Raw genomic sequence first — 20,525 nt, forward strand, 5'->3', positions numbered from 1 at the left:
TAAAGTCCTAAAGTTGAAAAACACCCACCAATATTACAGGCATGCTGCTTTATAAAATGTGCCCTAAAATTCTAGCCAAAATACTTCACTTTCTGTAATACTTAATATGGGAGATAAAACTTTTTAGCTTAATAAAAAAGTATTTAAAACAACTCATGTTTTAAATACATTATTCTACTCTAAATAAATGTATACTATTGTACTTTAAAATGTATCAAAGTAAGGTGTTTTCTATTTTTTAACCATCCTCAATTTTTTAAAATTAACCAATCTTTTTTTACCTCTAAAGGGCTTAATCACATGAAATGAACAAATTCCTCTGGACATTTTCCTTAAGGAAAAACTGAAAGGAGATATAGTGAAATGGTATATGACAGCCATGGTAATTCTAAGGTATACATAAGCAGGGGAAAAAAATGCTCAAAATATAACAAAATTCTGTATATAAACAGTCATGCTAAACACAGATTTGTACCAATAAGGGTACCGAATCAGATGTTAACAACAGTGTTTTCAGAAAAAGATAGAGCAATGAGTAAAAAGCACTATTACAAATGATTTACAGAAACGACTAATTAACCTAACATAAATCCCCTTAAAATGCAAACCATACATTATCTTAACATGAATTACAGAATATTTTCCTAGTAAATTAGGTGTAAAAATCCAAACTCGCTTTTTAAAATACAACAACCAGAAAATAAAGAATATCGTTCCTTTTTTAACATGTATTTCTCAAAATAAGATTCACCATGAACATTATTTTAGATATTTTTACATCTTCTTTAGCTAACCAAGTGAAAAATCCAATATACACAAATAAGTACTTTCATCAGTACATAAAACAGCAATAGGTAGCGAAGTTAGAAATCAGAATACAATTGAATAAATACAATACTAGTACAGAGACACCCATTTTTAATCCACAATGAAATATCTGAGCCACGAATAGGTTTTCCATTTTGAATCTAACTTCTAGATGATCTGTATTTTGACCTTAAAGGGGCCAAACTATTTAATATGGATGAAACTCCTGTTCCACTACCTGTAAAGGTCTAATGCAACAGAAAAATGGTCATTTTATGTTGCTCAGAGTTTTTAACTAGGTCTTTCATATTATTTTGTTTAGCACATGACAGACTTATACACATATTTTTAAAAAATCAAACATGGAATTTCTATATACATCAAACCTTTAACAATGTCTGTCTCTGAATTGCTATTATAGTGTTCAAAATTATACAAACAAACATCCAGTAAACAGCATTTTATTTTATGACACTCTGTGTTAATACAATAAATATACAAAACTTCTAACCCACTGAAACATGCAACATTAGAGGGACACATGGAGGGCATTTCTGTAGAACCATGACAGTCACCATGATGGCAGCGCAATATTAGTTACTGACAAAATATACAAACATCTCTAGATAAATAATCCAAGTCCCAAATTACAAATCACTGAGTAATGATTTTCCAGTGTTCAAACTTTAGTTTGAAATAAAATCGCCATTATTTAATATTACAAACTGAAAAATAACACGGATGACTACTATGTGAAGACCATTTATGACTATGATTTCATGACTGTGATTTTAGTATTAAATATAAAACACTAACAAATGCCAATCTTTTGCTGAGTGAAAATTTAACAATTTACTGATAAAGTAAATATAAGAATTTAAAGCTCCTTTCATACTTGATCATACTATAAGCATTGCCATCATTTCAATGCATATGTATATTTTTAAAAAACAATTTTCTCTCTCAAACTTGTATTAAATAACTGAATTTTAAAACATTTTCTCCATCCACACAAAAAAAGATGTGGGTTCTAATTATTCTTTGCTATTTAATAATGCTACCTTTGAGGATTTCTATGTAATATAAACATTCCAATTCTGAAGCAAAGTATTTCAGCATTTTTCAAAAGTTTCTAATATATCTTTTGTTTGTAGTGTGTAGAAAAAAATGGACTTGGGATATAAGTTAATAGTGGATATAGGTGCTCTTGCTGTATTCTGTGGTTAATGTTTTGAATGTATGCAAAATCTACACTCAATAAAGCACACTGATAAAAAAGATTTCCAATAACACTACAAGCTCTAAAAAACAAACTGGCTAAGTTGGTTGAGAATGTAGGTAGAAATTATCGCTGATTCAAAATATTTACAAAAACAGCTTTAAATTCATATGCTGAAGAGTAAAAGAAATGTCTTCCAAGTATACCTGATGTCAATAAGATCCCAAATAAATCAAATGTAAACACCATCTGGATGGATCTGCGTTACCTAGTAACACGCACCGCTGCTTCATGGATAGTGAGAACTTGGCATCCCACCTCTAGCATGAAACTTTTTCTGTAACTCCAGGTTTGGGGAGAATGAAAGCGATTTAACTATTTATGCCTATCTGATTTTTTAAAAAATAAGGATTTCCAGTCTCTAATATCACAATCCTTACTTAAAATCTAATTGAAAAATCACCATCTATCATTCTGCAATCTTAAATTAGCTAGACTTTCAAAACACAGTAGCATGACTTACAAATGTCTTTGAGTCACTTAATCAGTGTTAAAATTGATTGAAAGTTTGAACCCAAGAATACTATAAGAACGAAGTTCTGTGCTGCATAGTAACAATTTTAATGTGATTATCTTAATGCATTTAACTGTATTTATATTTTCTTGCTTGGTGCAAGTTAAATGCTTTTTTTTTCTATTGCTGGAAATTTTAGGTATATTCAGTCTGTCTCAAAAAGTGAAAGACAGGTGCATTTAGGGATTCAAGTATATGAAAAAATGCCAGGGTCTTTTTATGTTTAATGCCACTGGAGATTAAAAGCTAAAAGGAAAATCCCTTAAATACTGTACATTCTTTTTAGACAACAGTTAGGCTAGCCTTTAATACCTCTGTTAAAAATCACACACACACATCCCCCAAAAAGAGCTGCCAGACACAATCTTAGTTGTAACCACAGAATATACCAAAGTTTTCATATAGCAAAATGTTACTATATGACTACTGAAATTTTTTTTTAAAGGGAATTATTACCACTACTTTCTACTGCATTAACTACCTTCTCTTTTGGATAATGTACTGCATATTATATCAAATTCTTATATTGCACCCCCAAACTTTTTATTTAAAAGAAACTCTTGCAGAAAACCATTTCTGTGATTCCATTAACCCCTGAATCCTACAACCACAAGCAGTACAGAAGCCAAAATACTAATTCTCTTAATATAAGAAATGTAGTGCCCATGCAAATCAGAGATTGTTATCAAAATATCAGCTACTCTAAAAAAAAAAAAAAGAAAAGAAAAAGATGACAAATATTACATTATCTACTACAAAATGCAAATAGGCTCTTCACTGGTGACTGAAACAGCTAAAAAGCAAGCCAATTTAAAATCCTTAAGTCTCTGCTGGCCTATTTCTTTCAATATAAATAGGGAAAAAGGAATGAAACATAGTTTACTTTTCCAATGCGCAATCCTTATCTCTAAAGATTCTTGAAAGAACTACTGCAGTTAGTATTAAATGTGTTTTTAATCATAAGTACCATTATTAATTTTCAGTGGGTCACCACTGAAATAATTCACCGAACGTCATCCCCCAAAAAATATGGAGAATATTTATTTAGCATGTAATATTTTTTCTGCAAGGGGCACTGAAATATTAAGAAACTATTAGGTAAAGTAATAAGACAAGGAAGTTTTCCTGGTTTTAGCCCATGCACAAGTGAACAGGAAATATCCATGCTGTCTGTACTCTGTGTTTTGAACATAAAAATATTTGTAGAATACAGTAACTGGAGAAAAAAGTACAGTCAAAAGGTAACAGTGTATTGTTTGAAGATTCTTAAATTTGGTTACCCTTGAAAGCATTCTGAGCTGCACTAGATGCTGCAGTTGAAGCTGCATTTGCAGCTGCGGTCTGGACAGTTTTGTTGGACATCACACCTGTTGCAAACTCTTGTTGGGCCTTCTCAAAACTCGCACCTGTTGTGCGATATAGTCCATGTACCTACAGAGGCACAAAAAAGTGGGAGAAGGTAAGTAGCAACCTACACATTCATTTCCAGCAGCTCTTAATCTCAACATTAATCAAACAAAAAAGACTAGATTATGGTCATGCTTCCTAAGATCAAGAATATTAGCCACCAAACTGACACACAATAATTGTATTTAAACATTTTTCTTAAAACAGGTTTTCCTTTTCTTCTCCAAGCTGAAGAGATAATTATGCTAATTCAAACCAAAAATAAAGAACTTCTTAGCTAACTGCAAAAAGTTGTATTTTCCTCTGCACCCAATTAGTCAAGTGAAATTATTACAGCATTACAATGAAATGGTATAAACATAGTAACAAGAAACAATATATTAATTTATTACCCCAAACTATTCAGAGAGAACATTACCTTATCTATATCCATTTTAGCTATATATACACCACAGGTTCTGTTATAATCAAATGAGATCATTTTATCATTTAATGTACCAAGCACTACTTACGTCCTTCCACATATTGCTGCTATGCACTCTGTATACAATTTAACATTTTGTTTATGGTCAAGTCCTAAAGAATGCACAAAGAAACACTTCTGGGAATTGTTTCTCCATACTGATTCATCACTCAAATCTTGGAATTTATTTTCAGGAGTAGGGTTCAAAAATTTTCTATCAATATATGCTTTAAAAGCTGCATAATTAAACTATGAGTCCATCAATAGGTAACATCAGCCACTTATTTTAACACAAATTTGAAGAAGGAAATAACAAACCAACATTTATTAATTATATGCCCACAAACTTCACACAGTGGGGAGAGAAAGATACTGGTAATTACACTGCACTGTGACTGGATCTAAATGAGAAGCTTGACTGAAATGCAATCAAAGCAGGCTTAGGGAAGGGGCCAATGCATCCAAGTCAGTCTTTTTTCCAAACCTGGATAGGAATTGGTAACTGTGGAGTAAGAAAAAGGATAATGAGTCAAAGACTCTCAAAGCAAGCTTGTATTTGGGGAAGTAGTTTCAAGAAGAGAGAAAAGAGAGGATAGCTGGTTTGGGGAGAAGAAAGAATAGAGAAGATAAGTTCTAAACATTTGTTCATTCGTTCCAGATGGTAAGTTCTAAACATTTGTTCATTCATTCCAAGGCTATTGACAACCTACTCTAGGCCTGCCACAGCAGGCAGGTAAAAGTTTGGTTCAAAGCTTGGGAGAGGAATGGGCTAAAGACATGGACTTGGAAACCAGTGGCATATGTTATGGACTGAATGTTTATGTTCCCTCCACAAATTCTTATGTTAAAATCCCAACCATCAATATGATGGTATTAGCAGGCGGGCCTTTTGGGGGGTGATTTTGCCATGAAGGTGAAGTTTTCATTAATGGAATAAATGCTCTTATAAAAGAGACCCCAAAGCCCAGTGTGGTGGTACACACCTATGGTCCCAGACTTCCACTCTAATCTGGGCAATATGCGTCTCTAAAAAAAACTTTTTTTTTTTTTTTTTTTTTAAGAGATGCCAGAGCGCTCTCTGACAACCTTCCATCACATAAGGACACAGAAACTGTCTAAGAACCAGGAAGCTGCCCCCCGCCTCCGAGACACTGAATTTATCAGTGCCTTATCTTAGACTTCCCAGCCTCGAGAACTGTGAGAAATCATTATCTGTTGTTTAAGCTACCTAATCTATGGTATTTTTGTTATAGCAGCCCTAAGGGACTAAAACAACATATAAATGATAGCTGAAAGCTTGGCATTTATGAAACTGTCTATGGAGAACCCAGAGTAGAAAGAGAATAAAATCAAGTACACAACCTAATTAATGCAGAAACAGAAAACCAAATATCACATGTTCTCACTTATAAGTGGGAGCCAAACACTGGGTACACATGGCCATAAAGATGGCAACGATAGACACCGGGGATATAAACATAGGGGAGGGTGGGAGGGGGAGAAGAGCTGAAAAACTACCAATTGGGTACTATGCTCACTACCTGGATGCCAGGCTCAACTGTTCCCCAAACCTCAGCATCACATAATATACCCTTATAACAAACCTGCACATGTATCCCCTGAATCTGAAATAAAAATTGAAATTGTTTTAAAAAGACACTATTTAAGAGGCATCCACAAGAAGAAGGAACGACTGGGAGAGGAATGGGAAGAATCAGATACAGATACTTCCCACTGATGCCAAGAGAAGAGAGCATGTTAACACATGAAAAGCTATCAGAAAAGCTATCAAGAAAGCATGTTAATGCATGAAAATCAAACAGGGTACAAGATAAAAATAACCCAGACAGCCCTGAGTGCTTCTGATATAGTGGTAAAAGCAAACGCCACATTACTACTGATCAAAGTGTCAAATGGTCAAGAATAAAAAGAGAGCACTGACAAATACATATACTGGTAAATCTGAAGATTCCTTTTTCCTAGTACCTTAGCACTACCATAAGTATAAAAGTAATTATTTTTATTCCCTTTTAAAACCAAGTTTTCTATGGAAAATTAAAGATACAGATAAATCACTACTCCTATGTTCTAGACACTTATCTCACAGTGAGTACAAATGGTTGGATCCTAGAAAAAGAAGTGTATTATAGAAATCTTATCAACCTTTACTTATTAGGCCCAATCAGAGCAATGCAATTACAGATTCACTTGTCTGTCTCTTCCCCTCTTCCCCCAACTTTGTGAGCATGTAATAAATAAATGTTAATTATTATTTGCTTTATTATATCCTTTTTCAAACTTGCACTAAATTGAGAGGCTGATACTATGTGTTCACAGGCTTCACAGTTTACTAAAATGTAATTAACAGTCCACACAGAACACAGAAGCAAAATAAAGGTAGGAATAGCCACATTTCTCAATAGTTTGTATCTATACAGACCCAGAGAGCCACCTAGAGGGAAAAGACCACATACATATATACAGTGCACAATGCTCAAATACTGTATCAAATCCATTATATCCATGTGAAAAGGGTGGATTCTTGATTTCAGGGCCCCGTGAAAGACAGGCTAATCATCAGGGTCTTTAAAAGCTTATTACTTCCCTCCAGGGTTTCAGATGGTATCTACTGATAATTCACACTGCTGATATCAGGGAGAAGATTTTGACACCAAGTACTATAATTTTTTTAAAAAATTACACAACTTGGGAGTGGGAGGCAAGGGGAAGGATCGCATTAGGAGAAATACCTAATGTAGATGATGGGTTGATGGGTGCAGCAAACCACCATGGCACATGTATACCCATGTAACAAACCTGCACGTTCTGCACGTGTATCCCAGAACTTAAAGTATCAAAAAAAAAAAAAAAGATTTCCATTTTGATAAAATCCAATTTATCTTAAAAAAAAAAAAAAAAGTACCAGTTGATGGTTTGCTTAAATGGAGCACAATTATCACCAAGTTGCACAGCCTTTTTATCTGTACTGTCACTTGAGGAAATCTCACTGCATATGTGACCTGAATGCATATTACCTAGTGGAAAATTCCATAAATGCAGAATAGTCTAGAGAATTAAAAAAAAATTAAGCAACTTAAATACTATCTTTTCTACTTATGGGAACTGCATTACTCCTAAAATAATATTTAGTTCTAGGAAAATCACAGAAAAGGCACTAAATTTGGTTTCTACTAATTCCAGCTGGCTGGCCACCACTCAAAACTTCAAATCTGCTTCCCATAAAACAAGAATATTTGTTACCCTATGTGTTCCTCAGAGTTTTCCTAAAGATCAAATCAGAATGTATATAAATGAGATACACTAACATAAATTAATTTTTAAGTATCTGCAGAATATAGATGTGATTTCATCAAGGAGTCCTGCCTCCTTAATGCAGCTTCAGAGACAGTACATGCTGTGGTGGTGTATGACACAGAAAAACTGGATCATATGGGAAGTAAAGAATAATGGCCCTTTATTTAAATAATCCAAACATATGTCTTCATTAAAACATACAGAATACCATTTCAAGAAACTGCGCTTTTATTAAGATCCCTGTCAGGCGAAAATGATTTCAACTTTTATAAAAGCTAGGAAAATAAAAACAAATGAATTTTTTAAAATATATATATTTTTAATTCTTGTTTTGAGTTTTTAAAAAAGTATGGACCTCTAAGCCTAACATTTTCAGTTTGAAATTTCTGGAAACCCTCTACTAACCCTCCTGCCCACAGATGGGTCAGATATCCCTTCTGTAAGCCCTTGAATTGCCGCTCTAGTTTCACCGTGTTGAAATCACGCACCCTTTAAGCACTCTCTCAAATAATGCTCTGTCCACTCTTTTGTGCCTGAACTAGCCATGGCTTTCCCTATTGAGGGTACCTCCAATCCTCTGTACATCTGGGGAGGCACGTATGTACTTCTTTTATAGGGTTTATGTCCATGTCGTATTATATCCCACCTGCTTTTACTTGCCTAAGGGCAACAACTAATTCTACTCATTGTTACACCCCCTAAAAGACACAGCTTAGTAATCTGCAGTAGAAGCCACTGAATAATTATTTGTCTACCTGCTAGGGATTAAGTGTTCCAAAATTGTCCTCATTAATAATAGTTTTTACCAAATAAGTACAATACGGCTTAAGGAGACTATACCTGTGTTACAAAGTAAAATGCTTAGTTGGCAGTCACCTCAGAGGTTAAATGTTTTAAAAGCAGACATACTACTTCACACCTGCTACGATGGCTGGAATGAGAAAAATGGAAAATCACAAGTGTTGACAAGGATGTAGAGAAAGTGCTGGTGGGAATGTAAAATGATACAGTCCTTGCAGAAAAGAGTTTGGAGGTGCCTCAAAAAGCTAAACATAGAATTACTATAAGACTACATAGGAATTCCACACCTGGGTATATATGTACACAAGAGAGGTGAAAACAAAGACTCAAACAGATACCTGTATACCAATGTTCACGGCAGCACTATTCACAATAGCCAAAAGGTGGGAAAATCTCAAGTGCCCATCAACAGATAAACACAATGTGGTATACAGATACAATGGAATATTATTCAGTCTTAAAAAGGAATGCATTTCTGATACATGCTGCAACATGGATGAACCTTGAAAACATTATGGTAATGAAATAAGCCAGGTACAGAAGGAAAATATTGTATAACTCCATTTATATGAAATATCTAAAACAGGCAATTCATAGCAAATCAGAGGCTGCCAGAGGCTGAGAATAGGGAGGAATAAAATTATTGCTTAATGACTAGAGTTTCTGTTTGGGGTGATACAAAGTTCTGGAAATAGACGTTAGTGATGGTTGCGCAACACTGTGACTGTAATTGATGCCACTGAATTGTACACCTAAATATAATTAAAACGACAAAGTTTATGTTATACATATTTTGCCACAATTTAAACAAATACAATACACCAAAAGCCATTAAATTGTATACTTTAGGTTTTTTTTTTTTTTCCAATTATTTTGTATTTTTTAGAGGCAAGGTCTCACTCAGTTGCCCAGGCTGGAGTGTAGTGGTATGCAATCACAGCTCACTGCAGCCTCAAACTCCTGGGTTCAAGTGATCCTCCCACCTCAGTCTCTCCAACAGCTAGGACAATAAACTCACACCACCATGTCTGGATAAGTTTTTTTTTTTAATGTCTTGTAAGGGGTTGGAGGGTGGTCTCATTATGTTGCCCAGGCTGATCTCAAACTCCTCGGCCTCCCAAAGCTTCCCAAAGTGCTAGAATTACAGGTCTGAACCACCATGCATGGTCTAAACTGTATATTTTAAATGGGTGAATTGTATGCTAATTATATTTCAATAAAGCTAATAAAAAATGCATATAAAGATGACTGAAAGTGCCATATTTACAGCATTATAAATACTCACCAATCTACCCAATCTACCAAATTTGAAGATGCCTAAGATAATAATAATTTGGTTGCAGTAACCTAGATTGGGGATCTACTAAGTAGCTAGCTTAGTACTTATTGAAAAAGATAACAAAATAAAAATTAGGGGTAAAGTTTTTTTTTAGGTGAATAAACTAAGAGTATCAACCGAGGACAGGATATAAACAATCTGCTCAAGAGTGCCATTTTTTTCTAGGAATTCAAAAGTACTACTCTATCTGTGTCCCTTAGAAGAAGGTGACAAGTATGGATGAGCATTTTAATAGACGATGTGAACCATCCAGAATTGATTCCTAGTCAGCAAAGACGACAGTGCTGAATGGTTCTGACAGAGAAGTAGCATGCCTATCTGTGACTACAGAAAAACAGCACAGTGGAATTATCAGCTTTCTATCCTAGGTCATAAATAAAGTCAAAGTGGGAGAGACAAGGGGGAGAGGTGAACGATAGCAATGCTTTCAAAGAAAGTACAGATGATGATCCTTGAACGGGGCAGGTCCACTTATAATATGTGATTTTTTTCCCAACCAAACTCAGACAGAAAATACAGTATTCATGGGATGTAAAACCCGAGTACACGGAAGCCTTTTTATATACATGGGTTCCACAGGGTTGACTCCAAGACTTGAGTATGCATAGATTTGGTATATGGATGGGTGGGTTCTGAAACCAATCCCCTGCATGTAGAGGGATAACTCTAAGAGTCACTTTTCACCTAAGAAAACTATCACTTTATATATAATAGGATATCTTCACAAAGCATTTACCATAAAACACCAATTAGTGAGACTTAATCACAGCGTTCTGTATCATAGACCCAATTCAACGCTCCCACAAAAATGAGTATCTGCAGAATAGTTATTGTAGTAAATAAACAAAATTTGAAACACTTCAGAAAACTTGTCTTTTAAAGAGGTAAAATAACTTTTTTCTAAAATTCTTTCAAAATCCAAAAAATTCACTATTAAAAACTATTTAATGTGAACATGACAGTCTATCAACAAATTTCATGGAAGTGATAATCATGCAAAACCAGGTCCCAAAAGGAATACAAATGATATATTATCTATTAATTACTTCCATATTAAGTTATTCTAGCTCTTATACCAATTAACAGAAGGAAAAAATTTTGGATTCCCCTCATCCATAGTCTCCTGTGATGCATTCATTTACTGTTATTTGACACATTTATAACATCTCCCCGCTTAGCCCAAAACCATTACTCAATTCTTTCTAATAGTTCTAATAGAAAGAGGACCTTTTGAAAAAACACCATTTGGAAATAATCTGAGAGAAAACAAGAAATCTATTTGTGAAACGTCAGGACTAAACTAAACTCTTCTCCATGTAGATGTACAGAAGACATATATTCTTTCAATATTTGAAATGTGGAGTATAAAACGACACTGTGGGGGAAACCAACAGCACAATCTCATATTGGGCACTGCAGCACCAATGATGACCTACTTCAGTTATGGGAGACAACAGAAAGCCAACGAAATTACCAAAATCCTATTCACTTCAATGAGGATAAATATATAGGACAGAGCACATTTACCTTAAGAGAAGAACAGCTTAATAAAACCCAACAATTCTAGAGTCAAAACTGTGCATAGAGTACAGTTACAGGGCATTAACTGTTCTTGAAAAGCCTGACCCCTAGTGGTTATAAATACTGCTACATACCTGCAAAGGATTTTTTGTCATTAAACTGCCAGTTTTGATCAAGTGTGAAACAGAAAATTTAAAAAGAAAAATTAGGTTTTTAAAATTGGATCTTAATTTCTATTACAGCAAGAGAAATGCCTGCTATTAAAATATGAAAGCTGGTGCAAATTATATTTTAGCTTACAGTATCCCTATTGTACTTCATAAAATCATACAGAAAATCATCTCATCTAAACTTCTTATTTCACAGATAAAGAATCTGAGACTCAGAGAAGTTTAGGAACTTGTGAACACATAGAAAGAGAAGTTCTGGTAACTTTTTTATGAGGTAAACAACAACAACAACAACAAAATATCAGAGTATGCTGCATGATATCCATATCGATGCTTTTATTTTATTTGAGAAAGTCATATTTCTTTTCAATGCCTGGCATATGAGCACCGTTCTATAACTTTTCCTTTGTGTGGTGGATCCTGAAAAACTGTATACCTGGAAAATGGAAAGGAAAAAAACTGCTGGTCAAAGAATTCAGAGCGTGCACAGGGTAGTCCATTATGGAACAGCTACAGAATAAACACTTCCTCCACACCCTGGCTCTAGTGATCATCTGTGCCACACATTCCCCAACCACGGCCAGTGCTGGTTAAAGTTCCCTTCATACTCCACCCACAGCAGAGTCTTCACTGTTGTGAGTATCCTCCTCAAGGCCCTCTTCTGACTCCACACACTTTCTAGGCTTCACTCACTTCAGTAAGTCAATACTTTTCCAGTCTAGAAATCCAGCCTAAAGCTCTTCCCTTGCTCCTGACTTGTATATACAAAAGCCTACTCAATATTTATATTTTAATGTACCACCAGTTGATTTAAACTCCCCTAATTCAACATCAATGTGGAAAACATCTTGATCCCCAAACCATTTTTCTTGTACTCTCTTCCTGAATGGTCCATCATCTAAAAACCTGGGTGTCATCCTTGAGTCTCACCTTGTCCCCTACTTCCAGGCCCAAGTTGGATTAATCGTTACCTGCTCATTTTCTCTTTACTACATTTTCTTCACATTTCCTTAGTTCAGGCCACCATCATCACTAATCAGCTTCCTAGCCTGTCTCCTAAGTGTTTCCAAGTACCACTGCTCGGCCCCACAAATCCCAAATGTATTTCGGAATAACGCTTCTAAAATTTAAATCTAATCAATTCAATTACTCTTCTCCTTAAAACTCTTCTATGGCTCACTACCACTTTTTGGAGAAGATTTAAACTTCTTAACAAGACACTGTAGGATATAAGTATGCTTACATGTTCAATTTCATCTTCTAATACCAACACCATACAATTCTCCTAGCCCCAGCTCACACAACATGTTTTATCTCCCATCCATTCTGAGCTACATTTAATTCCCTGAATTTGCCATGTTATTTCCTACAACTAGATGTGAACGTGGTATTCCCACTCTCTGGTACCTACTTATCCCTCTTATCCTCTTCCCTGTCCCTTATTCTTTTGCTTAGATAACTATAATGAGGAGCAGCCATCATTATATCTCAGCTGAAGCAATACTTTAAAAGACCTCCAAAACTTGATTAGGTGTCCCTCTGCTCCCTATACTTACCTCTATCATGGCCATTAAATCACTGAATTGGGAGGCCCACCAATTTATTTCTCTTCCTCACCAACAGGTGATCTCTCTGAGCTCATGCACAGGTCAGTACCTGGCACATAATATATGCTCAATAACAGCTGTTTAACAAATGAGTGAAAACTGCCACACACCACAAAACCCTCTACTATACTCTAAATGTATTACATTTCTAGTTCTATAAAACACCCTCAATGATACATGTGAAATAATAAAGGAATTCTCCAACACTGACTGTAATGGTCAGTGTTATGTGTTAATTTGGCTAGGCCATAGTCTCCACTTATTCAATCAAACACTAACCTAGGTGTTGTTGTGAAGGTATTTTGTAGATGTAACAGGCGTCTACCATCAGTTGACTTTAAGAAGTGTTCTAAATTATCTGGGTATGCCCCATCCAATCTGTTGAAAGGCCTTAAGAACAGAACTGGAGTTCCTCTGAGGAAGAAGAAATCTCACTTGTGGACTAGAGTTTCAGCATCTGCCTGAGAGTTCCGGCCTGCCCTCTTGATATCAGACTGACCTCACCAGCCAATTCCCTGCAATTAACCTCTTCATTCTTTCTGTTTCTGATAGCATGCTGACTTGATAAAGGCATTTACTAAACAAAAGTAGACACTAAACCAGACCCTGAATATAAAATGATAAAGAGGTCAAGATTAGAAAGGAAAACTATTAACTGAGAAGGCCCTGTTCTATGCAGTTTACATTCACTGTTTCATTTAACCCTCACACCAACCCTATAAAAATGGTTACTCTTCCCATTCCTTCTTTTATTCAACAAATATCTGAGTGCATATCACATGCTAATCACTGCATGTCACTGTTCCAGATGTGAGGAATACAACCTGAAAGCATACAGAACGGGTCTCCACTCTCATGCAGCTTGGAGTACAGTTCAGGACACTAAACCTGAGTGGTTACAGAAGCCTGTCTCAGGTCACACAGCTGTAAGTGAAGTTGCCAAAATTTCAACCTGAGTTGTATGGTTCCAAAGCAAAACTCTTGCTCTTCTCATCTAATTCCAATGCTAAAAGACTTGTTCACGCTGGGGGTGCTTAACAGGTGGCACCCAGAACACATGCACCATAAGGCATATAAACTGGCTTATGCCTAGGTCCCACAGTGAGCAATATAGACAGTTAAATTTCCCCAAGAAAATAGAGAATGACATGGTCCCTAAGATACAAGTCAACAAAAAACATTCTGGGAGACACAGCAAGATCAGAGCTGGGTCTTGAAAGAATACTAACAGGTCTTCAACTAGCCGAGCAGACGAATTAATGCATGGATTTAAAAACATCGTATAAACAAAATCTGGAACAAAGGAATGTACATGATGTATCTGAAGAAACTGAGCAGTACAGTTTGACTACGAAAAAAAAGTGTTAATCACGGAGCTGTGAGATGTCACCACCAGCCCTTCTTCCCACCACCACTATAATGCCAACCTGGGATTCCTTGAGAGAACAAAATGGCATAATACTGGTAAAGTGTTCTGCGCAGGGCCCAGGGTATCGCTGAGCACAATAAAAGTGATTTCATCATTAGGTGAAAGTGAATCATCACTAAGGCCCATTTGCTGACTAAATTTATGGCATGTAGTGTGTTTTTACAACTTCAGCGATGCTGGTGTTTCTGAATGTAGCCCTTCTTCGCACTGCCACCAAAATCCCATTCCCAATCCTAGATCCACGTCAAAAACCTGCAGAGTGCCGATTTTTGGGGTTTTTTTTAAGGTTAATACGGTAATTATATATTAAATGGACTGCGAGAAGGATGAGGGAATGTAAGTAACCTGTAAAAACAAATTTCTGGATTAGCTGAGGATGGAAATGGAAAAGAAGAGAAAGATGGAAAAGATACTAAAAAGGGATCTAAGAAAGTGAATTAAAAAGTAATGGAAGCAGCTGGGCATGGTGGCTCATGCCTATAATCCTAGTAGGTGGATCACGAGGTCAAGAGATCAAGACCATCCTGGCCAACATGGTGAAACCCTGTCTCAACTAAAAATACAAAAATTAGCTGGGCATGGTGGCGCACGCCTGTAATTCCAGCTACTCAGGAGGCTGAGGCAGGAGAACTGCTTGAACCAGGGAGTTGGAGGTTGCAGTGAGCAGAGATCGTGCCACTGCACTCCAGCCTGGTGACTGAGCAAGACTCCATCTCAAAAAAAAAAAAAAAAAAAAAAAAGCTAAGTGTGGTGGTGCATGCCTATAATCCCAGCTACTTGGGAGGCTGAGTCAGGAGGATCGCTTGAACCTGGGAGGCAGAGGCTGCAGTGAGCCGAGATCACGCCATTGCACTCCAGCCTGGCGACGGAGCAAGATTCTGCCTCAAAAAAAAAAAAAAAAAAAGGTAATGGAAGCACTGACACAAGCAATCACAGCACTGACAAAAATGTTTAATGGAATTACATAAAGTGCTTATTGCCATCTCATTCATAGTAGGTATTCAATAAGTGTTTCTTCAAAAGAAAAAAAAAGCTTCAGTAAGATAAAATCTGTATACTATGCAATTTACCCTTTGAAGTGTACAATTCAATGATTTTTAGTATAGTCATAGAGTTGTGACTATAACATCTACACAACCTAATTTTAGCATACTTTCATTACCCCCACTCCGCACCCCACCCATAAGCCACAGTCAAGCTGTAATATATTTTGTCTCTATATATTTGCCCATTTTAGACATTTCATAATAACTGAATCTATACAATATATGGTCTTAATAAACGCTTATTAATCAGAACATTCAAAAGGAACATCTAGCACTAAGAAACTGAAGAGTTTATGATGCATTACTGTGAAAAGATGACATCAATCAACAACTGGAGATGAAAATGACAAACTGAAGATGCAACTAAAGGTTTACGCAAAGCATTATCTTTTCCAATTCCAAGATTCTAGGTCACCTAGGTAGAGAAGAAACTGAAAAAAATAAGGGAAGATGAAATTCCCAAAGAAAATGACTGCACAGCACAAAGAGCCGATTACATTTAAGACCTTATTATGAACTAGATAAAGACATGGATAAGAAAGAATAGCCACAGATGCAGGAGAATTAGAACATCATTGCAAAAGTCTTAGCAGAGGAGCCACCTGTGGTATAGAAAGCTACAGAGGTTAAGGAGGAGGAAAACTGGAAAAGGGATTTAGTAACATTAGAAAGCTGAGTGTCAATGGTATGTGTGTTTGGTGCAGAAGAGAAGTTAAAAATTTCAAATAGAGAAAACATGGAAGAACAGACACAGTTTAACCTTCATAGGGTTTTGAGAAGGATAAAAGGCAAATATCTGAGTAAAGTACTGAAAGAGTACAAAGTGGTTTTAAATATAAGGTAAAATTATTTCTATGCATTTCTCATACATATCCTCAAGAAATAAAATAGTAAAAAAATTATAAGTACTTATTTTCTTTAAAGTGAGAACTATCAAAAAGTCTTTATCATTTAAAACATAGGTGTTATTCCCAAGGTCTCAATATCATGTTTGAATACATATAAAATATATCAAAATTATATATATGCAAGACAAAACAAAACATTAAATATAAACAAATAAAAACACTAATTTACCTTCCTCCATGTAACGATTTTTTTTTTTAAGGATGTGAAAATAGACTTGGGAATTCTCCAGGAAGAAGTGTAGCTAAAACAACTGGGCAGTTACAAATCCTAATGATTCCTCCAAATGACTCCTAAACCTGATAAATAACTTGAGTAAAGTTTCAAGATATAGGCCGGGTGCGGTGGCTCACGCCTGTACTCCCAAACTTTGGGAAGCCAAGGCAAGTGGATCACTTCAGGTAGGGAGTTAGAGACCAGACTGGCCAACATGGCAAAATCATCTCTACAACAAATACAAAAAACTTAGCCGGGTGCCACACCTGTAATCCCAGCTACTCAGGAGGCTAAAACGTGAGAATTGCTTGAACTCAGGAAGCAGAGGCTGCAGTGAGCCAACATCACATCACTACACTCCAGCCTGGGCAACAGAGTGAGATTCTGTCTCAAAAAAACCAACAAAAAGTTTCAAGATACAAAATCAGTAGCATCACAAAAGTACATACAAATATCAGTAGCATTTCTAAATACCAACAACGTTCAAGCTGGGAACCAAATCAAGAACACAATCCCATTTACAACAAACACACACACCCCTACACACATCTAGAATACATTTAACTAAGGAGGTGAAAGAACTCCCTAAGAAGAACTGCAAAGCACTGATGAAAGAAATCATACATGACACAAAGAAATGTAAAAACATCCACATCCATGGATTAGAAGAATCAATATTGTTACAATGATCATACTGCCCAAAGCAATATACAGGTCCAATACAATTCCTATCAAATTACCAACATCATTTTTCACAGAAGTAGAAAATACAATTCTAAAATTCATATGGAACCAAAAAGAGCCTGAAGAGCTAAAGCAATCCTAAGCAAAAAGAACAAAGCCAGAGGCATCATATTGCCTGACTTCAAACTATAGTGCACAGTGGCTCACACCTGTAATCCCAGCACTTTGGGAGGCCGAGGCAGGCAAATCACTTCAGGCCAGGAGTTAGAGACCAACCTGGCCAACATGGTGAAATCCCATCTCTAGTAAAAATACAAACTTAGCCAGGCGTGGTGGCTCACGCTTGTAGTCCCAACTACTTGGCTGCCTGAGGCATGAGAATCGCTTGAACCTGGGGAGGTGGAGCGTGCAGTGAGCCCAGATTGTGCCACTGCACTCCAGCCTGGGCATCAGAGCAAGATTCTGTCTCAAAAAAGGAAAAAGACTATAGTAACCAAACAGCATGGTAACCAGTACAAAAACAGACAGACCAATGGAACAGAGAACCCAGAATAATGCCACACACCTACAACTAACTGATCTTTAACAAAGCTAACGATAATGAACAATAGGGAAAGGACACCCTATTCAATAAATGGTGCTGGGTAAACTGGCTAGCCACATGCAGAAGAATAAAATTGACCCCTACTTCTCACCGTATACAAAAATTAACTCAAGATGGATTGAAGACTTAAATGTAAAACCTCAAACTACAAAAATCCTAGAAAATCTAGGAAATACTCTTCTAGACATTGGCCTAGACAAAGAATTTACTACTAAGACCTCAATAGCAAATGGAACACAAACAAAAATTGACAAACGGGACTTAAAGAGCTTCTGCACAGCAAAAGAAACACTAAACAGGCTGGGCACAGTGGCTCACGCCTGTAATCCCAGTACTTTGTGAGGGCTGATCATGTGAGGTCTGGAGTTTGAGGCCAGGCTGGCCAACATGGTCAAACTCCATCTCTACTAAAAATACAAAAGTCAGCTGAGCATGCTAGTGCATGCCTGTAATCCCAGCTATTCAAGAGGCTGAGACAGGAAAACTGTGTGAACCCGGGAGGTGAAGACTGCAATGAGCTGAGATTGTGCCACTGCACTCCAGCCTGGGAAATAGAGTGAGACTCTCTTTCACGAAAGAAAGACAGGAAGACAGAGAGACAGAGGAAAGACAGAAAGGAAAAGCGAGAATAAACAAAGTAAACAGACAATCTAAAGAATGGGAGAAAATATGTGCAAACTATGCATCTGACAAAGGACTAACAACCAGAATTTATAAAGGACTTAAATCAACAAGAAAAAAAAACCCCATTAAAAAGTAGGCAAAGGACATCAACAGACACTTCTTGAATGAAGACATACAAACAGCCAACAAACATAAGAAATCTCAACATCACCAATCAGAGAAATGCAAATCAAAACCACAATATTTACCATTTCACACCAGTCAAAATGGCTATTATTAAAAAGTCAAAAAATAGCAGATGTTGGCAAGGATGCAGAGAAAATGGAATGCTTATATATCATTGATGGGAATGTACATTTCTTGAACTTCTATGGAAAACAGTATGGAGATTTCTCAAAGAAGTAAAAATAGAACTTCCATTCAACCCAGCAATCCCCCTACTGGGTATCTAACCAAAGGAAAAGAAATCCTTTTATCAAAAAGACACCTGCACTCATATGCTTATTGCAGCACTATTCACAATAGCAAAGTCATAGAATCAACCAAAGTGTCCAGACTGAATAAAGAAAATGTAATACATATACACCATGAAATACTATACCACATAAAAAAATGAAATTACGTCCTTCATAGCAACATAGATGCAGCTGGAGGCCATTATCCTAAGTGAATTAACAAACAAACAGAAAATCAAATACTGCATGTTCTCACTCAGAAGTGGGAGCTAAACAAAGGGTTCACACAGACATAAAGACGGATACAACAGACACTGGGGACTCCAAAAGGGAAGGAGGGAGAAGAGCAAAGCTTGAAAAACTATGAGGTACTATGTTCACTATTTGGGTGATGGGTTCAATAGAAGCCCAAACCCCAGCATTATGCAACATAACCATGTAACAAACTTGCACGTTTCCTCTGAATTTATAATAAATTTTTAAAACCCAAAAAAACAAAACCTAAGAGGTATATATGAATAAAAAGTACACACCATATAACAGTTTTGCTTCTACTCATTAATCAGGCTAATATGCTTCATATTAAAAAAAAGAAATTTAGCATATATTAAAAAATCCAAATTTTAAAAATGAGGCTGACTCTTTAACTCATGAAAGCTTTCGGTTAAAATGATTTTAAAATATTCCCTTTTTACTGAAGTTTAAAAAGTGATGCAATTTTCTAAAATGTACCTATGTATAACTTTTAACTGTAAAAAGTAATCCTCAGAAAGCAAGCTTGTACAATAACGATAAAATGGCTTCAGGTTACACCAAATTACAGCAAAATGGGAAAATGAAAACTTTACATCAGGTTCACTATAAAAATTTAGACATAAAATTTCACTTACTTTTTTGAACATAACTAGTGAGATGACTGCTGACGCTGTGAAAAGTGCTGCTATGATTATCATCATGATTCCAACAGGAATATTTTGGTTGAGACCAGTAAGGGATGAAATCCAACCACTACAAAGTAATAAAAAGTGTAATTAGGCAAAAGTTAATGTAAACTTTTTAAAAATAGCATAATATCTAACACATATTCAACACTTACCAGTCAAGCAATGTTCAAGTTCTTTATGTGTATTAGCGCATTTAATTCTCACAACCCACCCAATAGGACAGATCCTGGTTTAAATCCCTAATTTTACAAATGAGGAACTGAGATATTCAGTAACTTGCCCAAGGTCACACAGCTTATAAATGGCATAGTCTGAATTTGAAAGCAAACCAAACTCCAGAGGCTCAAGTGTTTAATTCCAGACTGTACATTTTTTAAGCTGTACATTTTTTAAG

General features: G+C 36.0%; 1 protein-coding gene across 3 annotated transcripts in view; it reads right to left on the reverse strand.

Annotated features, from left to right (window-relative positions):
* Positions 1-708: 708 nt before the first annotated feature.
* Positions 709-20,525, reverse strand: part of SCAMP1 (secretory carrier membrane protein 1) — a 125,812-nt gene continuing 105,995 nt past the window's right edge. For all 3 annotated transcript variants that reach the window (XM_007976164.3, XM_007976174.3, XM_007976184.3), the window contains 2 exons: positions 20,078-20,195; positions 709-4,031 (listed from right to left, as the gene is read on the reverse strand). In XM_007976164.3, coding sequence (XP_007974355.2) covers positions 3,867-4,031; positions 20,078-20,195 — 283 coding nt within the window. In that variant the 3' untranslated portion in view covers positions 709-3,866. The remainder of the gene's footprint in view (positions 4,032-20,077; positions 20,196-20,525) is intronic.

The sequence above is a fragment of the Chlorocebus sabaeus genome, chromosome 4 (genome assembly GCF_047675955.1).
Source record: "Chlorocebus sabaeus isolate Y175 chromosome 4, mChlSab1.0.hap1, whole genome shotgun sequence".
Classification (NCBI taxonomy): domain Eukaryota; kingdom Metazoa; phylum Chordata; class Mammalia; order Primates; family Cercopithecidae; genus Chlorocebus; species Chlorocebus sabaeus.